At 35.6% G+C, this 25,292-nt stretch overlaps 1 protein-coding gene across 2 annotated transcripts; it reads left to right on the forward strand.

Moving 5' to 3' along the window:
- On the forward strand, positions 1-24,733 carry LOC127941856 (rho GTPase-activating protein 42). Of its 2 annotated transcripts, XM_052537299.1 has the most exons (25): positions 1-444; positions 982-1,077; positions 3,135-3,196; positions 10,157-10,228; positions 14,334-14,435; positions 14,531-14,641; positions 14,918-15,022; positions 15,253-15,382; positions 15,699-15,799; positions 15,892-16,001; positions 16,151-16,210; positions 17,385-17,463; positions 18,122-18,161; positions 18,319-18,381; positions 19,037-19,111; positions 19,354-19,438; positions 19,515-19,573; positions 19,675-19,780; positions 19,901-20,060; positions 21,059-21,227; positions 21,298-21,693; positions 22,390-22,546; positions 22,646-22,705; positions 23,262-23,341; positions 23,494-24,733. In XM_052537299.1, exons 1-25 carry the CDS (start codon positions 291-293, stop codon positions 23,580-23,582), a joined length of 2,721 nt encoding a protein of 906 aa, XP_052393259.1. In that variant the 5' UTR covers positions 1-290; the 3' UTR covers positions 23,583-24,733. The 2 variants fall into 2 exon arrangements, with proteins under 2 accessions (XP_052393259.1, XP_052393260.1); XM_052537300.1 differs by lacking the exon at positions 16,151-16,210.
- Positions 24,734-25,292: the final 559 nt, after the last annotated feature.

Genomic DNA, 25,292 nt, shown 5'->3' on the forward strand with positions numbered 1-25,292 from the left:
CTCGGGAGGGTGTAGTAGGCTCAGTCTGACTCTGATCATGTCCTCGTGTTTGTCTGTAGGTGAGCGGGATCAGACCAGCAGGAGTCACCGCTACACTCGCTCTCTCGCTCTGCTGAAGCTCTCTCAGTCATTGAGCTGGGAAACAACATGCCGGAAGTGGGGTTTCGGGACACAGGAGTTTCGGGATTCGTAACCGTGGAAAGTTTACTCTATTAAGAAATCTACTTTTCCCGAGGGCTAAAGCTGTTTGTAGGGTTTCTTTCCCCGTTTCATTCATCCGCACTTTTACAATGGGGCTCCCGGCGCTGGAATTCAGTGATTCTTTTCTGGATAGTCCTGACTTCAGAGAGCGACTCAAATGCCACGAAATTGAGCTGGATCGTACTAATAAATTCATCAAGGAACTAATCAAAGATGGGAATATGCTTATCAGTGCGCTTAAAAGTAAGTTACAGGTCGTGTGTCTTTTTAAATATAAGATACATAAGATTTATTGAGGTTTATAGGCGAGAAAGCTCGGTTTTGTTTTGCAATGTATATACATATCAGACTTTATATATTCAGAGAATCCTGGTCTGATCTGATGTGATATCAGAAAGGAGACTATTTTCTGATACTGTTATCAGTCACTTCACCAGCATGGCTCCTCCTGCCTTTCTCTAGATATGTTGTTTGCTTAGTATTTGGTCTTTGGACTATTACTTGTCATTTTAAACAATATTCTCTTTCAAAATGTTCTCCTTTATTCTCTGCTACAAAGCATTCTGGTAAAAGGCTTATTCAGGCTTTTGTACCAAATTAAATGCAGTGAATGTCTTCCCCAAAAGATCCACAATCTTGTTTTGCACTAATGCTTTAATTGTCTAAGTATTTGAGATGTCATCTCCTTCCTTTTAATCCCTTCTTATATAATGTATAATGAATGTGCTCAAATGATAAGGAAGCTCCATCACATAACTCTGTTTGTTGTCTCTTTGACAGTTCTATCTGCAGCTGTGCAGAAATTTTCCCAGTCCCTACAGGATTTCCAGTTTGAATGCATCGGAGATGCAGAGACAGATGATGAGATTAATATTGGTAAGTGGTTGGCAGGTGATCAAGAAGAAAATTATATAAACATTCATGTGATTTTTTTTTTTTTTTGTTAATTATACGATTTCTTACATGGATAGTTGAACTAAAAAGTAGTTTCTGTCAACATTTAATTAGACTTATACAACCCAAAAGAAGTTTTACAGAATGTTGAAGCTGCTCTCATCCATACAATAATAGTAGATGGGGACAAGTAGTCAAGCCCAAAAAAGATGAGTCCATATGACCAAAAGTCCATATTACAGCTTTGTTTGAGAAACAGATTACATTCAATGGATTATTCACTAAAAACCTTGCTTTGTTTTGAAACTTCAGGTTGATCACATTTACTGTATGGAGTAATCAGCTTGGTCATTCAGCTGTAATAACTCTTTTGTCTCACAGAAAGAAAGAAAGTCATACAGTTTGGAATGACAGGAGAGTGTGTAAATAATGGCAGAACATTAATTTGTTGTGTGAACTATCCCTTTAACCTGTAAATAGTTATGTAATCTGTGAAACAGTCTCTAAAACGCTCATGTCTCCATGTCAGCTTTTTATTTGCAGCTGCCATCCTCAGTCACCCATCAACAGTAACAAACAGTGTCTAATAAAGCTGAGAACTCTGTAGGTTGCCTTAGTACCACAGCCCCATAGTATCAAACACAGCAGTGATGGCTCTTTGTCAGACTGAGACAATCGCTGCCTGGCATTTAGAAAACCATGAACCCAAACATCCATCTGCAAGATATGAGAATGTTCCTTTCTGACCCTGGCTCTCTATATTGCTCATAACAGTTTTAGATATTTAGACTGCTGAGACTCTTGATTGTTTGCAGTTCAGAGTAGACCTGTTTAATATTAATGACATTTTAATGTTAAAATGTATACAGTTAACCCTTTTATCCTCAAAATGTGCAAAAATCTTTAATAGGGTTATAAGTTTTGGCAATACTGGTTTTGATTGTACCGATTGAAAGTTAATTAAGTGGGCAGTAATAATGGCCGTACACTACCACACTCTCTGATCACATAAATGCAGAGTTCGTAAGTAAAAAAAGTCTTTTTTCAAAAACAGTAAAATAGAAATTACCCTAAACTTTTGAAAAGTAGAGTATGTTTGCGATAAATCATAATGCCAGTTGTTTAAACGTGATATCAATATCTCAACAGGGTAAGTATTGTTACACGCATTTCTTACATGTGCTTTTCTGCGGATTTGTGGTTCTCCTGCTACACATCATAGCAGATTTGTCTTGCTTTAACATGATTTTTAAATGACCAAGGGTTTATCAGCAGGCCTGAGCTCCTAATAGAAAGTAGTTCTTATCGGATATCTAGATTAGATAAAATTCCCAGAGAATGACATGAGGGACTGAGAGGTGGGACTCTGCTTATCGCCAAACAGAAGAATGTTGTATATCCCAGGACAGGAAGTGATGTGGCCAAAGCTTACTTTGTTAAGGGAAAACAAAGCGCAATCTGCGAATCACAGCATCGTGTGATTTTAGTTGCATGACATAATATCAGCAGTAGTTTATTTTAGATCACTGTTGTTTTCTCCCACATTTCTGTTTTAAATCTTTTTTTTTTTTCTGGTGCTGGTTTTAGCCTGCGTCTGGAATATATTTTAAGTATCATGTTCTGTAAACATCACTTCAAGGCACATTCAGGAGCTAACATTAACAATCACCCTGTCAGAAATGTAATGGATCACTGTAGAACAAGCATTTCAGCTTTTGAAATTATTGATATATATTGTTTTTTTTCTACAACTGACAGTTGCACACATGTATGGCTCATACAGGAAACATGTTTTATGTTACTCTCACATTTCTACATCTTGAACAAGTGGTCTGCTGTTTCCTGAATACCCCTTTGTGCATTGATCAGTTGTTGGGTGGCCATGGTATTTATTTATTTTTCTGCATAGCTAATATTATGCGCAGGTTTTCGACATTTCCTTTATGCCGGAGGTTAAAAGGGCAAAATCAGATGTGCTGATAGAGTAATTATAGATCCAGAGCTAATAATTCATGATTGGAATTCTTCTCTTATCACAGCCCAGTCATTCAAAGAATTCTCCCAGCTGCTGAACACAGTGGAGGAGGAGAGACGACGACTAGTAAGTTGCTTTGATCTATTTGAATATATTTTAAAATGTAATTTATTCCTGTAATGGCAAAGCTGAATTTGCATTGTTCAGTCTTCAGTGCCACATGATCCTTCAGAAATCATTCTAATATGCTGATTTGGTGCTCCGGAAACATTTGTGCTGCTTATTGTTTTAGTAAAAAGCATGATGAATGTTTTCAGGATTGCTTGATGAATAGAAAGTTCAAAAGCACACCATTTATCTGAAATATATTATTTTGTAACAAGGTTTTACTGTCACTTTTGATCAATTTGATGCATCAAACAAAATAATTAATTTATTTTAAAATAATGGAAGTGTCTTTTCCTTTTCCATTAATCAGCTTTTCAGATAATCATTACATGAATGGACTATTCCTCCAAGTTACGTAGGTTTAACATCTCAGTGATGCCATAAACACACTACATGATGTCGTCTAATTAAAAAGCACTACAAACCTCATAAATGAAGTAGCCATAGTGATCTTTTGCTTTCTAGTAGTTGTCTCTTTATTGTTCTTTTTATGTGATATTGTTCGCACATAGTTAAAGTTTCATAGCACACTTCTAGCCTAGTGGTTCAGCCCCATAAGTGTGTGCTATTGTGAGGGAGAGGTTTTTGTGACTTCCGCAGTCAAGTCGGTGTGTTATGAGAAACAGGCCGTCTACCAAAAACATGCTTTCTGTAGGTCATGACTCTTCGAGGAGGGGAGGTAAACGACATAGATCTGCAAGTGCAGACGATAATGAAATAACACTCATACTGTTTCTCATAAATATCAGCAACAACATCAGTGCCAACAGCGTAGCATCTTCATTGCCATCAGCATCAGTTGCTAATAGGCACTTTTATGGGCATTATGCAAGAGGCAGCTTGTTGCCAGGGAATACTACTGCCGTTCACTGCTGCAGCTGGTGGATTATTAGTCATAGTACAGCAGAGAAAAACCTCACCAGGAAAACAATGCTCCTCTGTGCTTCACTGCTGACCCTACCCACATTTAACAAACATGCAGCTTTCTTTGACACTCAAGAGACGCTTTTTTGTACATTTCTTTTTTTGATAATATAGTTTGAATACACTACAGTTCAAAAATTTGGGCTAATTTTAATATATAGTTCAGTTATGAAACTCTACATGGCGCTGGTTTTCTCCGAAACCCTCCACCTTCCCCAGCTCCACCTGTTTAGATCTGCCACGGGTTCTTTTATATGCTATTTGTGCAGCAGCAGTATGTCTTAAATACTCACGGCACTGTATCACCGTATGCATTGGCAGTAGCAAGTTCCTGTACTTGCTTGCAGCAACAGCAGCAGCAATAATCTATAACTACAGCAATAACCAACAGCAGCAGCGTAGCATATCTGTTCCTCCAAAACCAAATACATCAACATTGTCATATCCATCACAGTGCTAAAATGTTCCAAGAGTTATGATTGAAATGGCAAATATCTTATGCTCACACAGGCTGTATTCATTTGGTCAAAAATACAGTAATAATGTGAAATATTATTACTTTTTTTCTATTAAAATGTTTAAAATGTAATTTATGGTAAAGCTGTATTTTCAGCAGTCATTACTGCAGTCTTCAATGTCACATGATCCTTCAGAAATCATTCTATGATATACTGATTCGGTGCTCAAAAATAATATCAGTATTGTTAACCGTTTTGCTGTTTAATATTTTTGTGAAAATGGTGATATATTGTTTTCTAGACACTTTGATGAATAGAAAATTAACAATGTATTTAAGTTTATTTGAAATCGAAAGCTTTTGTAAAATAATAAATGTCGTTACTGTGACTTTTGATCATTTGAATCCTTTAATAAGTTATTACATCGTTTTTTTTACATATAGCTGCGCTCAGCCATTATTGATATTTAAATTCGTACACAAAATGTTTAAGTGATCTGTTTGAATATTTTTTTTTTCTTCTGAACAAACTTTTTTTTTTTTTGTGATAACATGTCATGATTCTATTAGTCATCGTTTTATAGATTTAAACTGAAGTCTTGTAAACGCAACCCAAGTTATTAGCTGTAATGGTGTGACTGTGAGACAGTAGCCTCTATTGTAACAAAGACAAACATCTCTATTGTTGGATGTTTAATAAAAAGGCGGAGGTCAAACCTTAGGTCATCCACTCATGACTCTTTGTGTTATTGGCTCATACCTTCAGATGATTGCTTTTCCAGTCTGTAGATCACAACATTGTTTCCTTTCTCAGTGAGAGACCTGAGTAATGCTTCCCTGTGCAAGAAATATTGTATTAGTGAGTCATTCCTGCGCCACATATTCATGTCCTCATTAGATTTCTTAATTAGAAAAATGTATCATTTTCTTTTATTACAATGTCTCAGTGAAGTGAACATATATGGCTGAATTTAAAAAAATCTCACTACTTTGGTTTGAGCAGTTGTTGCCATTTTTGTTATTTTATAACTTTTTAGATAAAGACCTGCCAGTTATTAAGAAATATTCCTGATTTCTTCTTCTTCTTCTTCTTCTTCTTCTTCTTCTTCTTTTATCTATAATTGAAGTTTTCTTGTTAATATAGTTTTAATTTGCGATCAGTTAATAGTCAGTTGGTTTGATTTTCATTTATTTTACAATAGTTTGTCCAGTTTGATAAAATTACAGAAATCTGGGTAATATTTTTTTTAGAAAGAAGCTGAATGAATAAATGAATCACATCAGTTAGAAGCAGCTAAATTTTGGATGTGTATTTCTGTCCCATTGCCCGTCCTGTTTATCTGGCTTTGTGTAGATAATCCGTTATAATGAATAAATGAAGGGTTTTTGAGCTATTCCTGAAAGTCTGCTTTAACCTTTTATTGGAAATACTTAAATTACAACACAGAAGTATTAATTGTGTTTACACTTTACAAAGTTCAAAAGATTTGTAAAGGAAATGACCCTAAAAGTGGATTGAAATATGTTGCATTTGGCTGGACAGTCCCAGTCCGCAAGCACCCAGGCTGCAGTTTCAGTCCCATCCCATAGTTCACTGGAAAAAGGAGAGTGGGTCAACAGAGCTGTGCGATGAGCCCCAAGGGAAGAATTACCCAGCAGCCTCCTACAGTTTCTTTACTTCCTGCAGACCGTGGCTGTGTTACGCTTACGCTAGAGTCTCACAGGCTCCTGCCCCGGGCCTCTCAGGATGACAAAACACCTCCGTCAAGCTGTGAAAGTCCCTAAGGGCTTTTTCATTCATTGATGCACAATAACAGAGCCCAGGGGTGAATAACTCCCAGTAAATGCATTGCCCTCCCACAGGGTGCAGATGGGAAGTACTCTGTGTTACTGGAGCATGGTGCCGAGACGGTCAGGTCTTAGAGGCTGTGTCTCACGTAACAGTGAATCATTATGTAAACACAACTGTAGTAGCGTTTTATTGAACTTCTGCCATCGTGCTCTGCCAGATTAGTAGACCGTCTCATATCCAGAGGTACTTTCATTTTAGGCGCACTGCCAACATGCTCTGCTTTAAGTGGGAGGCATTTTCCCACATGACGGATCGGACTGATGTTAGAAGTGAGTTTCCTCTCTGACTAAAAAGGGCCATGGGAAGTTTTGACGGGAGAAACTATTGTGCAAGCAGAGCGACTGTCTGCACTCAGCACACTGCTGTATCTGAAGTGCTGAAAGGCCTCTTGCTTTAATGAGACGAGTGCTTGTTATTGACTTCAGTTCAATGTGGGTCAACGACGTGATGCTTTTTTATTCATTCATTTATTTATAAATCCATTAAATATAAACAATTCATAAATGCGTTAACTTATACACCTCTCCTATTATGAATATTCTTTTAAAGATATGCATTAAAAGGTATTTTGATCATTTTGGGGAGATATAAATTGTCAGGGTGTTGCAAATGTAAGTAGTTTGGTGTAATTTATAATTATTACTGATATTTAAAAATTTACTATTTTATTTAGCATAAATGCTTCACTGCTTTTTTTATATTTTAAAGCTTTTGTCTGCCAAATTAAAGTCATGTTGTGTGACTAGCATGTAGAAACATAAAACAGGAAGTTATATAATACCCTTCATAGACCCTCATGACTTTGTGTCAAGGTCAATAAATTTTTTAAGATATCAGATAATTTGACCCTTCTATAACAAGTCAAGGTTAGTTAAGGTTGTGAAATATCATAATGCGACTCCCCTAAAATCTAATGATATTTCTGAATTTATAATTCTTGACATTTTTTAAAACAAACAATGTCTTTTTACATTGGGAAAAAAATCATTTTAAAGCATTTTTGAAAATAATAAAGACACATACGATTATTTGAATGTATTATTTATTTGAAAATGGTATACATTATTTTCAGAACCATACATGAATACAAAGAGTCCATTTCCAAGGTCTTGCTAAACGTGTTTTTTCTTCTTTATGGCCACTCTTATATCCCATATGCAGCTCATCTGTCTGATGCTTATAAGCCTGTCATGGATGTTTGTGTAAGGCAAGCTTGTTTGACTTGTTTAAAAAGTAACAAATTAAAGTTCAGCATTTTATGTATATCATATATGCGGAAAACCAAACTGAAATTTGGTATAAATATGCTGTTAGTTTACACTATAGGGAAAGACCACCATGAGCCGAACAGGAAATGCACTCCTATCTTAAAAATGAAGTTGTCACTTACATCCTTTTAAAGCCTATAGAATACATCTGGACTTGCTTGGAGTCTGCACATTTATATATTTGTAAGTGCAAATTCCATTAATGTTGATGTGGGTGGATGGAGCCTGTAGAGATGGACGGACAGTGCTGCCACCGGCTGAGCGAAGGCAAGCATGTGGAACTTATTTTGACCAATTCTCCAACGAGACATGAAGTCCTCTGCACTGCGCCTGGGAAAGTGTATAAAAGGAACTAGTGTATGCAACTGTGCTTTTCCATTCGGAGTGCCTACATGAAAATGGTACTAATTATAGCGCCATTATTTTACAGTAAATAAAAGTATTTTCCTTGGATACATTATTTTCAGAACCATACCATGCACTGTGCCGGCTGTTAACTATTAAAAGACTGTGATGTTGATGAGTTCACATATTAAGAAAACCACATTGTTGAATGTGTGTGTGTGTGTGTGTGTGTGTGTATTTTGTTGTTGTTGTTGTTGTTGTTTTTTTATCCTACAGACTGTGAAATTGCTGAACTTTAAATACTTTAACCACTTTTGACAAGCCCCCCCCCCCAATAATTAAAAGTGGCCAAACTGTCCCACCCACAATATTTAAAAACTATTGCACTTATCTGCTGCACTCCATTACGCAGCAAACTTGCTAGGATGACAAAAACCTTATTTTCAGCCTGCTCTGCCTCAGCGATCTAACAGCGCTCTTCAATGTCACAATAACTGAGATGGCCAATCAAATCAAAGTAGGCGGGGTTTACCGTTAACAGAAGCAGACCGCGATTTCCAGCGCAAAGCATCAGTTTAACGTTAAAACAAGACAGTGACGTAAGATATGGACGTTTTCAACTCTGCAGTAGGTTACTTTTGTAAAAATATATTTTTTTTACATATTTGTTAAACCTGTCATTATGTCCTGACAGTAGAATATGAGACAGATAATCTGTGAAAAAAATCAAGCTCCTCTGGCTCCTCCCAGTGGTCCTATTGCCATTTGCAGAAACTCCATCGCTCCCGTTAAAAAATAACCAATCAGAGCTGCGGTCCGTAACTTTGTTTGCGTTCAAAATGTAGAAAAATTTATATAATAAGCGAGTACACCATGAATCCATTTTCCAAACCTTGTTTTTAGCTGTTCCTGAATCACTAGGGTGCACCTATAATAAGTGTTTATATTCAGACTATTTTAGATTGCTTCGGGGGTACCGCGGCGGAGTAACCCAGTACCTTTGTGATTCTTCATAGACATAAATATTTGTTTATTAATAATGTTTTCAACTCAAAAGTAAATATGCACATAATGTAGTTATTTTAATATATTTTACTGTTATTTATTCTAAGTTTATTAATAAATGAAATCAAACTTACTAATAGACTTTCCCAATCTTATCTGCGTTAAGAAATTGGCGCGTGACGAATCTGAATTTTGGCGGATAATAGCCGATAATAGCTTGCTTGTTGCATGCTATGAATGGATATTTAGTGTTTTTTTTTAAATATATATGAAGAGTTCAGATGCAAAAGCCTCTAAATGCCATCTGAAATTTTCATCTAAAATTTGGATTTTTATCAGGCTCCTATATTTATTTTCAGTTATTTCACTTTAATAGTCTGGCAATGGACCTGCACATTGCCATTAAAGTAAAATGACTCAACTTAAGCATAGGAGCTTGATAAAAATCCCAATTTTAGATGAAAATTTCAGATGGCATTTAGAGGCTTTTGCATCTGAACTCTTCATATATATATATATATATATATATATATATATATATATATACAACAACCAAATAGTAACTGCAGAGGAATCTGAACCTAACCAAAACAAAGAAAGATGAAGCTAGATACCAGAGTCCAGATCCGCACAGCCTCATAAAGGTGATCCACAGGACGCTCCGTTATCAGCTCAGTGTTTTACATTTATGTGATGAAAAGGACTATTTACACTGACAAAAGATAAGGATAAATTAGCACATTATTTAAAATAAGTAATGATAGTAATGAAAATTCTGTGTTTTTTCCAGGAATAAATTATATTTTAAGGTATATTAAAATATAAAACTGTTATTTTAAATTGCATATATTTGTATATGTCTATGTTGGGTTTTTTATTTTTCAAAAGTTTTATTTCTTTTTTCAACATCACTTCCCTCCTTTTTCCATCCAGACTTTTTATTTGAATGTAGGTTTGTGAAATTCTTGTTTTATTATATAGTTAAAGGTTTTTGATGGAAGATTCATTAGTTTTGGTTTGTCATACCTGACTTTTTGAGGATTTTTGTTGCTTTTTCTATCATTTAGATACAGAACGCTGATGACGTCTTGATCACACCTCTGGAGAAGTTTCGCAAAGAGCAAATCGGAGCGGCCAAAGTAAGTTCTTAAACCCCATTGTGAGTTAAGGTACTACATGTCAGCAGAAAGCCATTTTTACTTCCTATACGGTACAATATATAGGTCTGTGAAACCCTGCAGGAAGGGGGGAAATTGCAAACACCTGTTGAAGACAAGCACAGTCAAATTATGGCCAGATACTGTAATGCCACATTGACCAACATGAAACGGCCTGTGAGCACTGTGCTAGAGGCCACGTTAAAGTTAACGCTTTACTCTTTCTTTTCTGGTGACCTGTGAATGTGACCCCTCCAGCCATATTAGAAGAGTTGGAGCACTGCCTGTTGAGCTCAAGGGTCCAGAGACAAAACTCTTGATGCCTTATTTGGGCGTTTTGGCCCAATGCTCTTAATCGAGTGCTGCGAAGGAACTCGCTCAACTTAGACACAGAGACATGATCGAGCCCAAAGGGAGCAGCAGCCTTGCTGTTTAATGTCACGCAGATGTGTGCACACATTCAGACCAAAACAGTCACACATAATCTATTCCCTACTTATGATATGTAAATATTAGGTCAAAATTGGAACAAACAGCTGAATGATAACTGTAAAAATAATAATATTTAGATATTCTAAATATTATAATATTTATTAATATTTCATTTTTTAAGAGTTTTTATTATTTTGGAGGAAGTCTCTCATACTGTATAATTATGTAAAAGGCTGTATTTATTTGAAAAAATATAGTAATATGAAATTTTACAAATAATAGATTTTCTATGTATTCGGTACCGATGCCAGTGAAAATCCACGGTTCTCGGTACCAATTTCGGTACCAAAGCAAAACACAAAAATATGCTAAAAAAAGAGAAAAAAAAACACTTTTTATCACTAAACCAGTGCCATTCTTTATACTTATTTACAATTGTGTTTAAAGTTTTTCTACGAGTAATATAATTATGAAAAACATTAAACAAGTTTTACCCAAATTTAATTTGTCGTTTAATTAAGTAAATTTAAACTCATTTTATTTTTTAGTAAATAAATGGGATTTGCTCTTAAAATTAAAACACGGAAGAAATATTGTGATTTTATTTCTTTAAAATATAAAGTTTTATAAATTTTTTCAACAGTAGTAGCAGTATCACATACATTCTACTAAATAAAAGTAATATTTCTAGCACAATGCCTTTATGGAAAAATTAACTTTTATTTTGACGGGTTACCGTGAATACCTTTAAATTGACACTGGTGTTACTCAAATGAAATGGTAAAATGCTTGTGAAGTGACTCAGTTCTGGTGATGTTGTTTATGTATTCATGTCCTCATTGAGACGGCAGATGCTGAAATTACTGCAAGCGTCACGCGCTTCAGTCGATGTAGTAAACAAACCCACACGTCTCTGCCATTCGATCATCCACAAAGAGACGTGCAGAACATGCAGGATTCATGTCAATCAATTTCAACCAATTTTTGCAGCTTAACATTTACAGATACTGGTCCATATGGAGATTTGATCTGATTAATTTATGCTAACTTTAACGAATTCTGTCACTGTCCATATTAAAATTGTATTTTCATTTTCATGACTGGATTTTGAGATTCCTTCCGCATTTTCTACTTCCGCTATGCGGAAATCATAGCACTGTTTGCGTCAAGAACCGGATTGACCGGGTACTCGGTACCACCGGTACTTAAAGAAACCTGGTACCGTGACATTTTCATTTTTTACTACCGGCTTGGAACTGAAGTTGTCTTTTGACAACATTAGTAAATACATATTTTAAAATGTAAAATGAATCCTGGTATAGCAAAGCTAAATTTCCTAGCAGCTGTTACTCCAGTCTTCAGTGTCACACGAGCCTTCAAGTGAGAATGAGAAATCATTCTAATATGCTGATTTGCTTCTCAGGAAACATGTCTTATTATTATCAATAAAGAAAACTTAAGTTGTGATGCTTAATATTTTGTGAAAACCCTGGCAAGATTCAAGATCAAGGGACACATTTACTAACAGCTTGCGCCAACACAAACAATCTTTTGCTGTTAAAGAGCAGGACATATGGTATTTTAAAGTGTCCTAATATTGTGCTGGAGTCCCCTACAACAGGTTTAAAAGCATTTAAGGTCAGAAAACATTATAATTTTCTCAGAATATACATTTAATATTAGAGTTATTTGCCAATGATTATGAAAGGATTCATTCCAAGCAAGTTCAGAGCAAACTCCTCCCTTCCAGAATCCTACTCAGCCAAGCCTGTTGTGATTGGCACAGAGAGGAGTCTTTGAGCCAGTTAGCCAGCACTACCATTGGCAAAGCACCTTTACATAAAACAATAATAATATAGTGCTTCAAACTGTTCTTAGAATAATGACATAAAAAACAAAAACACTTTTTAAATTTAATTTGCACTTGGTAGGTTTGGTTGGACATTACGGAAATGATCCAGTAACAGTGTTGGGAAAAGTTACTTTTAAATTAAATTTAAAAATTAAATTAAATTTATGCATTTTGCAGACGCTTTTATCCAAAGCGACTTACAGTGCATTCAGGCTATCAATTTTTACATATCATTACTTTTAAAATTAATGCATTACATTATATATTGCGTTACTCCATAAAAAGTAGCTGATTATGTTACTTAATTACTTTTTATGGAAAGTAATATTTTGCATTACTTTTTAAATCTGGACAGGGCTTGCATGTTTTGTTTTTTTTTGTGTTTTTTTTTGGCAAATATAAAAGCCTTTTCACACCAGAAGTGATATGAATAGGCCTCTGGCTAAGGGGAAAGTAAATTTATGTCCGTGCAGTAGGGGTGTAAGAAAATATCAGTACACGTGAGTATGCGCATTTACAGTAGATCAGCAGCAGAACTTTCCACTCCCATCTGCACTTTTATGGGATTGTGCTCTCATGCTGATTTGAGATTCTCATTGGTGCATTGTTTATTAAATCTGGCAAAAGATTCTTTGATGAGTAAAAAAGTTCAAAAGAACTTGTCTAAATTATTTTTTTTTTTTTTATAAAGATCTACTTAAAAAAAAGAAGGTTTGGCTACCTCTGCCATGATACTTCTGGAAGGGTTTCTTTCATGCAAAGATAATATTTTTCTTAAAAATTCCCTTATACATGTCTTTTTAAAAACTTTGAACAGAAAGCATACATTCCTAGAGTGAATGATGTCATTGCTAGCCAACAGATGGGCCTAGAAACTGGACTAAGCATGTCAAAAATGAGATTCCTTCAGTTTGTTGTTTGGCAATCCAGTCTGTGGTTTAGACTGCGTGTCCATTAAAGGGTCATGGGAAAGGTTGGGCTGATGTCAAACAGGGAAAAACAAACATCTCCAAACTGGTTTCAGTTGCAGTCTCAAAAAAAAAAAAAAGAGAGAGAGATTCTCATTGCAACGGCATGTAAGCACTAGGCCTAATGTGAATAGGTGTTATCAGTGTGGGGACAGGAAGTGTGTGTTGAGGGGAGGAGGGCTTGTCTACTGTAAACCACTTTACTGAGCCTCGGTTAGAGCCATAGGATTGAAAACACACGCTGTGTTTGTTGTTGTTTTATCTGTGGTTACACTGGGTACTCAGAATCATCTGCTTTATCACACTCATCACTGATCAGTGATCATACCTCAGTGACTAAGGAAGTGTGTGTCCTGAAGTGACACTTTACTCCTGCTCAGCTGAGCTTTGTGTCACTCATTTAGTTCCTTGTTCTCTGTATTTGCTGGTTCATACTATATTGACATATTATCCACAATAAATAGTTATAGTCAAAATATGATAAATATATTATATAATGTATATTATATTATCTTAGATTATATAATTTATTATTTTGTAATGAATGTATATAATGAAAAATGTCCTTTTGAATTTGGCGGAAATCTGTAGGCCAGGCTTTCAACAGAATATTAAATGTAAACTAAGTGTCAGTTGAAGTCAATGTGAGTCTGCCATCTTCTGGTTATTAGATTTCAGAATTAGTTTTTGGAATATTGAATGAAAATGGTGATTATTTACAAGTGCAAGGTTTTGTATAACATCTTATCTCAGCAAAAAGCATTTATCTTGATTATTACAGTGCAGGAATTCTAACTCATATCACCTTTTTTTCTTTCTTTTTTTTTTCTCGAAGGAGGGGAAGAAGAAATTTGACAAGGAGACAGAGAAGTATTACACAATTTTGGAGAAGCACTTAAGCCTGTCTTCAAGGAAGAAAGAGTCACTCTTGCAGGAGGTAACTTGAATGTTCATTTATTGACATAAAATATCCAAAGCACACAGAATATAACATCAGTTTTGAATTCCCCTCACTGAGTGCTTTGATTATAGGCAGACACCCAGATAAATAAGGAAAGACAGGTTTTCTATGACGCCTCCCTGGAATACGTTTTCAAAATCCAAGAAGTGCAAGAAAGGAAAAAGTTTGAGTTTGTAGAGCCGGTAAGATGCATCTATTTCCATTTCTGCAGTGCTGTGAATGCAGCTTTTGTTTGGGGAGATGAGAAATATGAAGAAGACTTCCTGTTACTGAGGGGAAATTGCTACACTGATTTTTAATCTATTACATCTTGTAACATCAGCAGTGGAGCACATGCCTATTAAAAAGAAAATGATGATAATAGCCACATCCTGCATCTCTGTCAAACCTCTGAATATACTGCATGATTGTGAGTGTTATTGCCTTTAAACAACTGATCAAACTGTCTTTTTTTGCAGCTGCTGGCCTTCCTCCAGGGATTATTCACCTTTTACCACGAAGGTTATGAACTGGCACATGAGTTGGAGCCGTATAAGCAACAGCTGCAGTTCAACTTGCAGAATGTAAGAGCCTTTGGACATATTGGCTTGTCAATAAGCCAACAAAGGCATTATGTTTGTATAAAGGCTGCTGTGTGTTGCTAAACATGGCATAACATTTTGATTGTGTGAATTGTAAGCTGTTTAATAGAATATCCAGTTTTTATTGCTGCATGTTGAAGGAATTTTACTTTGGAGTCCAGTGATGACCCTCTTAGAACCAATAGACTGTTGTTTTGATGTTCCCTCTGAAGACAAGAAATAATTTCGAAAGCACAAGACAGGAAGTTGAGAATTTGATGAGAAGGATAAGGTCTGCAGAGCAGGACTTTAAAGCCCCAGGACAGTGGACCATGGAGGGCTTCCTCTATGTGCAGGAGAAGCGTGAGTCATAACTAATAATACAGTCATATACTAATATTTTTTAAATTAAGAAATAAATGTATAGTTTTTAAATATTAAAATATTTAGAATATTATTTAAATGTAATTTATTTCTGTGATGGCAAAGCTGAATTTTCAGCAGCCATTACTCCATTCTTCAGTGACATTAATTTAATAAAAAAAAAAAAATGACACCAAATAGCTAAGTACATTTAGAATAACGATTTTGAAATAGATGTATAATATACAGTATATAAATTATTGTTCACTGGGACAATTCATATGCACTAATGATGATCACCTGTGTTCTGTTGAAGGACCCTTGGGGTGCACGTGGAGTCGACATTATTGCACGTACGAGAAAGGGACCAAAATGTTTACGATGTGCAACTCTGAATTCAAATCTGGAGGCAAACAGGTATTAAATGTTAAGCATTTAAATGCTGTTAGCTTAATTTCTTATTCCCATATTAAGATATCTTTTGTTTTGTGTCGTTTTGTATTGTCCAGAATGGACTGATCATGAGCCCCCCTGAGATGTTTAAGCTGAAGTCCTGCATCAGACGGAGGACTGACTCTATTGACAAGCGATTCTGCTTTGACATTGAGGTGGTGGAAAGGTGTGTTCATGTAACGGCACGCATGAAATTGAGAGAAATTTGAGAGCTGCAGGAGGCGAGAGTTACGTTGTGTTTAGTTCTATCTTTAGTCTGTCATTTTCAATACTCTCCTTTCTTCCATTTCTTCTTTTCTCTCCTCATAACTGAAGAGGTAACCCCTGTGAAGGGCTTCTGTTCAGTTATCTGCAATGTTTCTATAAAGTCCATCGGTATGTTGCACTTTTATCCTAAACTGCTGCCATGTTCTAATAATAATCAAATTGCTTTTAATAAAAACAAGCTTCCTTCCCCTGAATGAGGAGTACTTTTTTAATGCTATATAACAATGCTCTAAAATTAGACATTTTGCTGTTTTTTTTCTATAACTGTTTACAAAAACAAACCTGATTTCAATTTAGACATGTTGTTCAATAAGTTATCCCCTTATTTATACATAACCAGTGGATCAGTCTTTTTTACTGATTCATTTAAAATCATTGAAAATATAATAACCTGAATCTATCCAAGAGGTAAATAAGTTTGTTTGTTTTTAAATAGGTTTGAGCATTACATCACTTGCTCACCAACGGATCACCTGCAGTGAATGGGTGCCATCAGAATGAGAGTTTAAACAGTTGATAAAAACATCACAATAATCCACATGACTCCAGTCCATCAACTTGTGAAGTGAAAAGCTGCATGTTTGTAATAAATCAATGAAGATGCTTTTAACTTCAAACAGTTGCTTCAAGTCCTATACATAATATTGCTTTCTCCAGTGAAGCCATCACGTCTGAACAAGAAGAGAGATATGCACAGCATATCAAGCTTAAACAAATGAGTCCCAAACAGTTCGAAACAAATATGTTGTTGGATTTTGGAGGGGATGGACTTTCCACTGGAGGAACTGTTGTTATTAAGGACAGATTTATAGTTTGGCTAGAAGTGATGGTTTAAAGTTAAAACTTCTTAATGATAGATTTGTTTCTTACAAGCAAACACCTTTTCACTTCATAAGACATTTATTGATGGACTGGAGGGGATGGACTCTTTTGGCACAAAAGAGAGGCGAGTGTTTGTTTCATTCTGTGGTGTCTGGCCCTTTAAATCATGCCATTCATTCAGTCTCCAACCTTGCAACTCAGGGAAAATATGATTTCTTATGCCGTGGTGGAGTTGGTGACTTACAGTGAAGGAAAAACTGCTACATAATACCGCTTGCATTAAACCTTTTTGCTTTTTGCTATACTGCAGCATATGGATTTGGTTTGCAGACTTTGGAAACATCTTATGCGTGTTTTAAAAAATCCTGGTTTGAAACGGATAAATAGAAGAAACAAAGCGCAAAATTCTGCCAGCTTGCACTAATAGTTGAAAGTTAACATTTATCAATGTGTCCCACAGACATGGTATCATCACCCTTCAGGCTCTCTCTGACTCCAACAGACGACTGTGGATGGAGGCCATGGATGGAAAAGAGCCGGTAAGAGCAACCACCCAGCCTAAATGAGACTCTGCTCTTGGTTTGATTAACAGGTGTCGCTTCATAGTACAAGAACTTTGACTTCTTGGAATAATGATAAGAAAAGTGTAAAATAAAAGGTTGCAGTCTTTTTTCTTGGCTCAACCAATGGCACAAGTAGAGAGTATCTGTTTGGCTGAGCAATGACAGATAGGGAAACCCAGTCTTTATTTTTGCACTTGAATGAGGTTTTCTTTATTATTTTTTTAGACCACTTTAGACTCACTTTTTGCATTTTAGACTTGTTATTGCTATTATACATGCTCGTTGAACTCCAGGCAGTGGATCGTGTACAGATGGACAGGAAAAAGATGACAGCTGAGAACTGACACTTCGCTAATGACTTTTTTTGGACTCACATGTCAGCTATAGTTGATTGGCTTCAACTCAATTGATCCTCATAACACTTTTTTATTTAGCTGAGTTTATGGTCTCTTATATACAAAGGATTATTAGTCCATGTATGCTTATATTGTGAAACTATAAATTGTATTTTGTATATTGGTTCCTTTAAATAATTTTCTGTGAAGAGATATGGATTATGCAATAAAATGCATAAATATTTGTTTAAATGGCATTTATCTTTAGCGTGTTATAAACGCATGCTGATTTCTTCTAGATTTATACTCTTCCATCACTTCTGAGCAAGAAAGAAGAAAGTAAGTTAATTCCTTGTATCTATTTGATTGTCATTTATGTGTATATACAGTGAGACGAACTGTTTCACCATGTGCATGCTAATTCATAAGAATAATCAAAAATAGTTCACCTGAATTGGCCTCAAATTTATAACCGATAAATGCTCTGTGTCTACAGCATTCCTAAATGAAGCAGGCTTTAATTTTGTAAGGAAGTGTATAGAGCTTGTGGAAACAAGAGGTGAGTCTGCTTTTATCTTCCCCTTTTTTCATGCAGTATATGACGTATCATGTGCATTTATGTTTATACTTCCATTCAAAAGTTTAGAGTCAGTAAGATAGTGAGAAATTTAAGAAAGATACTTTTATTCAACAAAGACACAACTGACCAAAAGTGACAGTAAAGGCTTTTATTATTTTAGAAAAACAATATTTTTTACATTTTCTTTTAATCACTGGAGTAATGGCTGTTGAAAATTCAACATTCCTATCACGGGAATAAATAACATTTTAAAATATGTTCAAATAGAAAACCACTTTTTTAAATTGTACTAATATTTCAAAATATTGCTGTTGCTGTTTGATCAAATAAATGCAGTCTTAATGAGTCTCAAAAAAATAACATCTTACTAACCTAAACCTGTGTATTTAGATATTACATAAATTTTTATATATATATATATATATATATATATATATATATATATATATATATATATATATATATATATATATATACTTATAAGATTAAGTTATTTAAAATATGGTCATGCAGAATAATAAGGCATAAGTGCTAATAAACAGCAAATATGCTAGTAAAATGCATGCTAATCAACAATTAGTTAAAGGTGAAAACTGGTCCGTAAAATTGTTACCAAATTGTCTTTTTCTTTTAGGCATTAACACAATGGGGCTGTACAGAATAGGTGGAGTTAACTCTAAAGTCCAGCGACTGATGACCTCAGTATTTGGTACAGTAATCTTAAAGAGATAATTCACCCAAAAATGGATGATTTATTCCTTTAACTTTTTTTTTTCTTACAGAAACCTGGCACATTTCTATACATAAGACTTTAACATAGTACAATTTTATTGTGTTGTATAAAAAAATAATAGTTTGTCTGTTAGAAATACACAATATTTACACTAACCTTAACCAGATGTGTGTTTGAAGCTAAAATCCATTTAACACACGTTCATCTGATCCTTCCAGCGGCCAAAGCTCCTGCAGATATGGACCTTGACCCAGACACCTGGGATAACAAGACCATCACCAGCGGCTTGAAGAATTACATCAGGTTTATAAATAATCCCCATAAGCTTTCATTTCTTAAAATGGCATGGATAAACAGTAAGTCATTCTGTTCCCCGCAGGTGTCTGGCAGAACCCCTCATGACCTACAGACTCCACAAAGACTTCATCATGGCAGTCAGTGAGTTCTGGCATGTTCTTTGGACTTTTAACTCTTCATCACAGCCGTCTGTGAGTTGCTTATTTAATAACTGGATGCCTTTTGGTTTATTTGTTTCCTAGAGTCTGATGATCAGAACTACAGGGTCTGTGCTGTTCACGCCCTCGTCCACAAGCTCCCCGAGAAGAATAAAGAGATGCTGGATATTCTGATCAAACATCTGCATGTGTACGTCACTCTGGTTCTTGCAATAGAAATGGCACATGTAGTTCACGTGTGCACTTTAAATTCCACAAGGTGGTGCCAACCAAGGTGTTTGTGAAACGATTTTTCTGCTGACTTTGACAGGGTTTCCACACATAGTCAGAAGAATCTGATGACCGTGTCTAACCTGGGTGTGATTTTTGGCCCAACACTCATGCGCTCTCAAGAAGAGACAGTTGCTGCCATGATGAACATCAAGTTTCAGAATATTGTGGTAGAGATCCTCATAGAAAACTACGACAAGGTGATTAAGCAAGCAGTGATCTTTTAATAGAAAGCATGCCGATAGAGGAACAAATGATCAAATAAAGGATGAATATTGCTTATCTGAATCCCCATACAAGGCTTTTCAAAAGGGATGCACCAATATTAAAATAAAATAATCAGTAAATGGACAATTCTGTTTAAACCGATTAAATTAAACAAATACTAAAATCAATGCTATATTCGTTTTTGAGATTAGCTAAATATTACATTTAAGTGTTACTATATTCTAGCTGTTTTTTCTTTAAGTGAGCATTAGATTCTAGCAGAGGTAAAGATGAATAGATGAACACATAAAAACAAAACAAAGAATAAAATAAATCATAAGGTAAAATAAATATTGAAACATTTGTTTAAGAGGAATGAATACAGCAAGTACCATTGAATTGATCAAAAGTGACAGCGAAGGTAATTTATAATGTAATGTAAAAGATTTATATTTCAAATAATTGCTGTTCTTTTGAACTTTATAATCATTAAAGAATCCTGTAAAAAAAAAAAAGTATCAGCTTCCACAAAAACATTAATCAGCATTAACATTGATAATAAAAAGTAATATTTCTTGAGCACCAAAGTAGCATTATTAGGATGATTTCTGATAGGATCATCTAAAAAACACAAATGGCTGCTGAGAATTCACCTTTGCTATCATAGGAATCATTAACACTTCAAAATAAATTTACCATTGTTTTAAATTGTAATAATATTTCACAATATTACTTTTTTTGACTGAAACAATAAACCAGTCTTAATGAGCAAACAGGACTTCTTATAAAAACATAAAAATCTTACCCACTCCAAACTTTTGAACAATAGTGTATGTCTAGAGAAAACCAACATGTTACAGATAGATTGTGCATCCCAACTTTTTTACTCCAAATATCTGTCTTTATTCAGTTTTGTTCATCAAATTCTTAATCTAATGTTCTTTGGTTGGATCAAATTCATGCTCTGTACCTTTTTGTCTTCTTTTCTTAGATATTTCATCAAGCTCCAGACCCTAACATCCCTCTGCCGCAGCCTCAGTCTCACTCTCAGTCTCGTGCCAGTGCCAGTGCACGCCGGAGCAAAGCCATCTGCCTGTCCTCAAGGTCCCGCAAATCCAGAGGCCTGTACCCTCCCACCCTGTGTCTGGCTGATGCTGACAGTGAGTGTCTCCAAATACAGACATTAGTCCCTCTATCAGAGTACCAACCCTAACCCCTTCTCTCCATCAGGTGACACGTTCAGCAGCAGTCCGAGTAGCACTCCTATGGGCAGTATGGAGTCTCTCTCGTCTCACTCTTCGGAGCAGAACAGCTGCTCTAAGACGGGCTCCCCTTCACGTACCAAACACAAGGCATCAGGGAGTCTGTGCTGGACCACTCCATCTCCCTCCTCCAACGGGCCCAAAAGCCCGGCTTGCACCACCAGCCCCGATTCCAGCTCCAAAGAGGACGCCAACAAGACTGATGGAGAATGGGAAGAAGCGCTGAGCACAAGTCCAGGTGATCGAAGCTCTCAAGCTTCAGAGCTCCTCCAGACGACCCCAGGAGAGACACTGGAGGATCATGGGGAAGAAACACACAGTCTGTCCACCTGCTCCTCTCTCACTTCACTCCACATTTCTGAAGGTTAGAACAAATACGTTTCCCTGCATTTTCGCACAATGTACGGGCATCCCAATGCGCAAATATTTGAAGAAAGTGATCAACGTGACTTATCCACTTTTTCCTAAGCCCCAAGATAGTTTGTGTGAATTATAGGTGTAACTTCCATTACACTGTAAACAATCACCGAAAGATTCACTACATATACGGGGTTCAATGAGGTTATTCTCCCTTACTCTTCAACCATCAATCATTAGTGTATATAACAATCCAAGTTTCCCTTTATGAATGACTAGTATAGACTGCTGCCACCTGCTGGTGAAGACGCTTAGTTTCTCTAATGCAGGCACATAGCATACATGCTAATTGACCATTAGCTGTAGTCTCTGCAATGTGTTCAAGCACAACTTTTGAGACCAGATGAATGCAAGGTGAGGTGACAACACCGGCCCTAGTTCTTTGATGTCAGTTTGATGTCATGATGGTGTCACCCAGCACAAAATCCTGCATTTTATCCACTAGCCATCCACAAAATTAACAATTACAGCTATGCATTTAGTAGATGCTTTTATCCAAAAGGATGAACAATAGAGGACCATAAGCAAGTCATTACAGACTACAGACCGCATGTGCAAATAAACAACGGCATCAGCAGAACTCATTCTTTCTGCAGTTTTGCACTGAATTTTTGGCCATCTGTAATGTGTGTTTTACGCTCAGGTTTCAGAAGCTGTCACGGCTCTATTCAGAGCCTGGCGTCACGCGGTCAGAGAGACAGTCTCAAGTCCCTCCATCTGCCAGAGCTTCCTCCTAAAGAGACGGTGAGAAACAGAGCTGACTCCTCAGCCAGCAATGGCTACCAGAGACCGGGATCTGTGTAAGCAAGAACCTTCTTACTGATCTTATCACGTAAAATCAGTTTGTTACACTGATCTCAGTTGATGTATCAACTGCGGCATGCTTTTTCTTCCCCCAGTGTGGCCTCCCGGGCAGCAATCTTTGAGAGTCCTGTGATTTCTCAGCAAACAACGGGAAGGTATTGAGTCAGACTAAGAGGATTATTACATTTGATTTATTCTTATTACTTATTTCCAGGCCGAAATGGAATCTTCACATTTTTTTCATAATGGCAAGCTGAGAAAGACAATACAGTTGATATCAAATTTCACTTATGTTCTAAGGTCAATGTTCAAAGGTTTGGGTCGATAAAAGTTCAAAAAATGTTTTTGTGTTTGTTTGACCAAAAATACAGTAGTATCAGTAATATTGAAAGTGTTATGGCAGTTTTGAATTACTTTATTTGATAAATAGAAAGTTTAAAATAACTGCATTTATTAAAATTAGAAGTGTGTTGTAACCTTATAAAAGTTTTTATTTACACTGAATAAAATTATAATTATGTTCTTAAAAAAAAAAAAAAAAACGTTTCTTCCGTTTAGTTCAGGTGTTGTTGGTGGTTGTTGTTTTGTCCATTTAACCCTACATTTTTTTTTTTTGTAAATTAATAAAATTGTTAAATTAATAAAATGTTGTCAGTGATATTAGCAGGTTTCCGCAGTTGTCCTGTCTCTAACTCTCTGATGTTTTCACAGAGATGCTAAAGCCTTGTTTTCCTGTAAAGCAGAGCACAGTCATGAGCTGAGCTTTCCTCAGGGAGCACACTTCTCCAACGGTAACCACACGTTCTCTTTAAAACTGCATGCAGTTTGAACAGTACTTTACTTTTAGATGGAAGCACGGAAACATGAAAGGCTGTGTAGAATGTTGTGTACTCCGTTCTGCTGTATTTGACTCTTTATACTGTTTGTCTTTATGTTCATGCAGTGTACGCCTCAATTGAACCTGGCTGGCTCCAAGCAACATATGATGGCAAAACCGGACTCATCCCAGAGAATTATGTGGAATTCTTCTGATGGGGCCAGAACAGGCAAAAGCAAAGTCCATGGTATCCATGGTATTCATTTCTGCAAAAAATTTATCATTTTATATGTACATTTCTGTCTTTAATGGATGTAAATAGTTTTTGCTTGATATTATAAACCAGATCACTTACTGTTGTATATGATAAAGTTTATTCAGGATGTAAATATTACCTTTGTCCTAAATGCATTTGAGATTTTATTACCATCTAGGTACATGCAATTGACTGTATTAACACATTTCTGTTTTTATATGTGGCCCAACATGATGTGCTCTGATATTTAATTAAAACTGTAGATCATTGTTGTGGTACGGCTCTGAAGGAAACTATGGATTTGTATTATATAGAGGCAGACTTATACCTGTATGCATTAATTAGTAACCATTATGAAGTAGCAGAAGATAATGTATTTGCCAATGTGACATTTGTGAAATTCTTGGAAGTATGTTTATTGACTTTCTTTTCAGTGATGCCAAAAGGCGAATCATGTTTGGTAGATGCAGGTCATCTTTCATTTCAGTAAGTGCTGAGTCTTTTTGGTGAAATCATTTCAAAATGAGTTAGCACTTATTACTTTTCCATACAATTTCAAAAGGTTAGATAGAAAATTGGTATCTTTTAGTTATGACTGTTTTTTTTTTTTTTTAATAAGAATCTTTTTGTGTACTGAACATTTTTCTTCTAAATTGAAACAAAATACATCTTGAATGACTTTATATAAGCCAAAAATGTCTTATATACTGCAAACTGTTTTGATTATACTAATGTACTGTCAGTTTTGTGGCGTTTTGTAAAACGATGTAACTAAAAGTGTTCTTTTGATATTTCAGCTTATACTGAATGTATTTGTTGAGTGTAATATAGTGCATTTTTTTCTTAATGAAGTACAATCAAAAACGAGAAAAAACTTCTCAGTGTTAAAGTTTGTCATAGTTGCAATTAGTTCTAGTTTGTACTCACAAAAAATGCTGTTGTTCAAGTAATGGTTCTGCTGTATTTTATTTTACACTGGTTTAGCCTTTCTGTTTGTTGAAATGAAAAAGTATACAGATTATAATACTTATTATTAACCTCATTTACAAAGTAATTTAATGTTTGTTTGTTTGTTTTTTTAAACTATTAAAATGGCAGTTTATTTACTGATTGGGTTCCTTTGGTTGTGTTTTGACCTGTTTTCATCTATCTATCTATCTATCTATCTATCTATCTATCTATCTATCTCTCAGTTTTTGTGATTATGCATTATTATCGTCTTTGCCACTTGAGTTCAAGCATAAAAGGTTTTCGATCGAATATTAAGCCTGCTTTACATTCTATATAGACACGTCACATTATATGCCATGACAGAACATGAAATGTGACATTGTGACAAAACTTCCACATTTAGCAATACATTATGTACACTTGTGACTAAATGTGTAAGCAGTCAGTCATAAAGCATGACACACACACACACAATGTTGTTGACAAGCAGTATCTTCCCCTTTGTCATCTAAATGGATTTTTTGCTTCTACTTTGGATGACTATGAGGTTCTTATATCTGACATCATCATGTTAGGGAACTTTAACATCAATACTTGAAAGTCCATGGTTGACCAGCGAAGTGATTTCCAGAACTACAGTTTCATGACTGTAATAGACACTGCAACATGTGAACAGCAAGAGGCCAAAGATTAACCTATCAGGTACATAAAATTATGT

This window comes from Carassius gibelio, chromosome A21 (genome assembly GCF_023724105.1).
Source record: "Carassius gibelio isolate Cgi1373 ecotype wild population from Czech Republic chromosome A21, carGib1.2-hapl.c, whole genome shotgun sequence".
In the NCBI taxonomy this organism is placed as follows: domain Eukaryota; kingdom Metazoa; phylum Chordata; class Actinopteri; order Cypriniformes; family Cyprinidae; genus Carassius; species Carassius gibelio.

Excerpts from the sequence above, each read along its gene's own strand:
- LOC127941856 (XM_052537299.1), top strand. The coding sequence starts at position 291 with ATGGGGCTCCCGGCGCTGGAATTCAGTGATTCTTTTCTGGATAGTCCT. Across the intron at positions 15,383-15,698 it reads CCTCTATGTGCAGGAGAAGC|GACCCTTGGGGTGCACGTGG; the intron begins GTGAGTCATAAC and ends GTTCTGTTGAAG. Across the intron at positions 20,061-21,058 it reads TCATAGAAAACTACGACAAG|ATATTTCATCAAGCTCCAGA; the intron begins GTGATTAAGCAA and ends TTCTTTTCTTAG.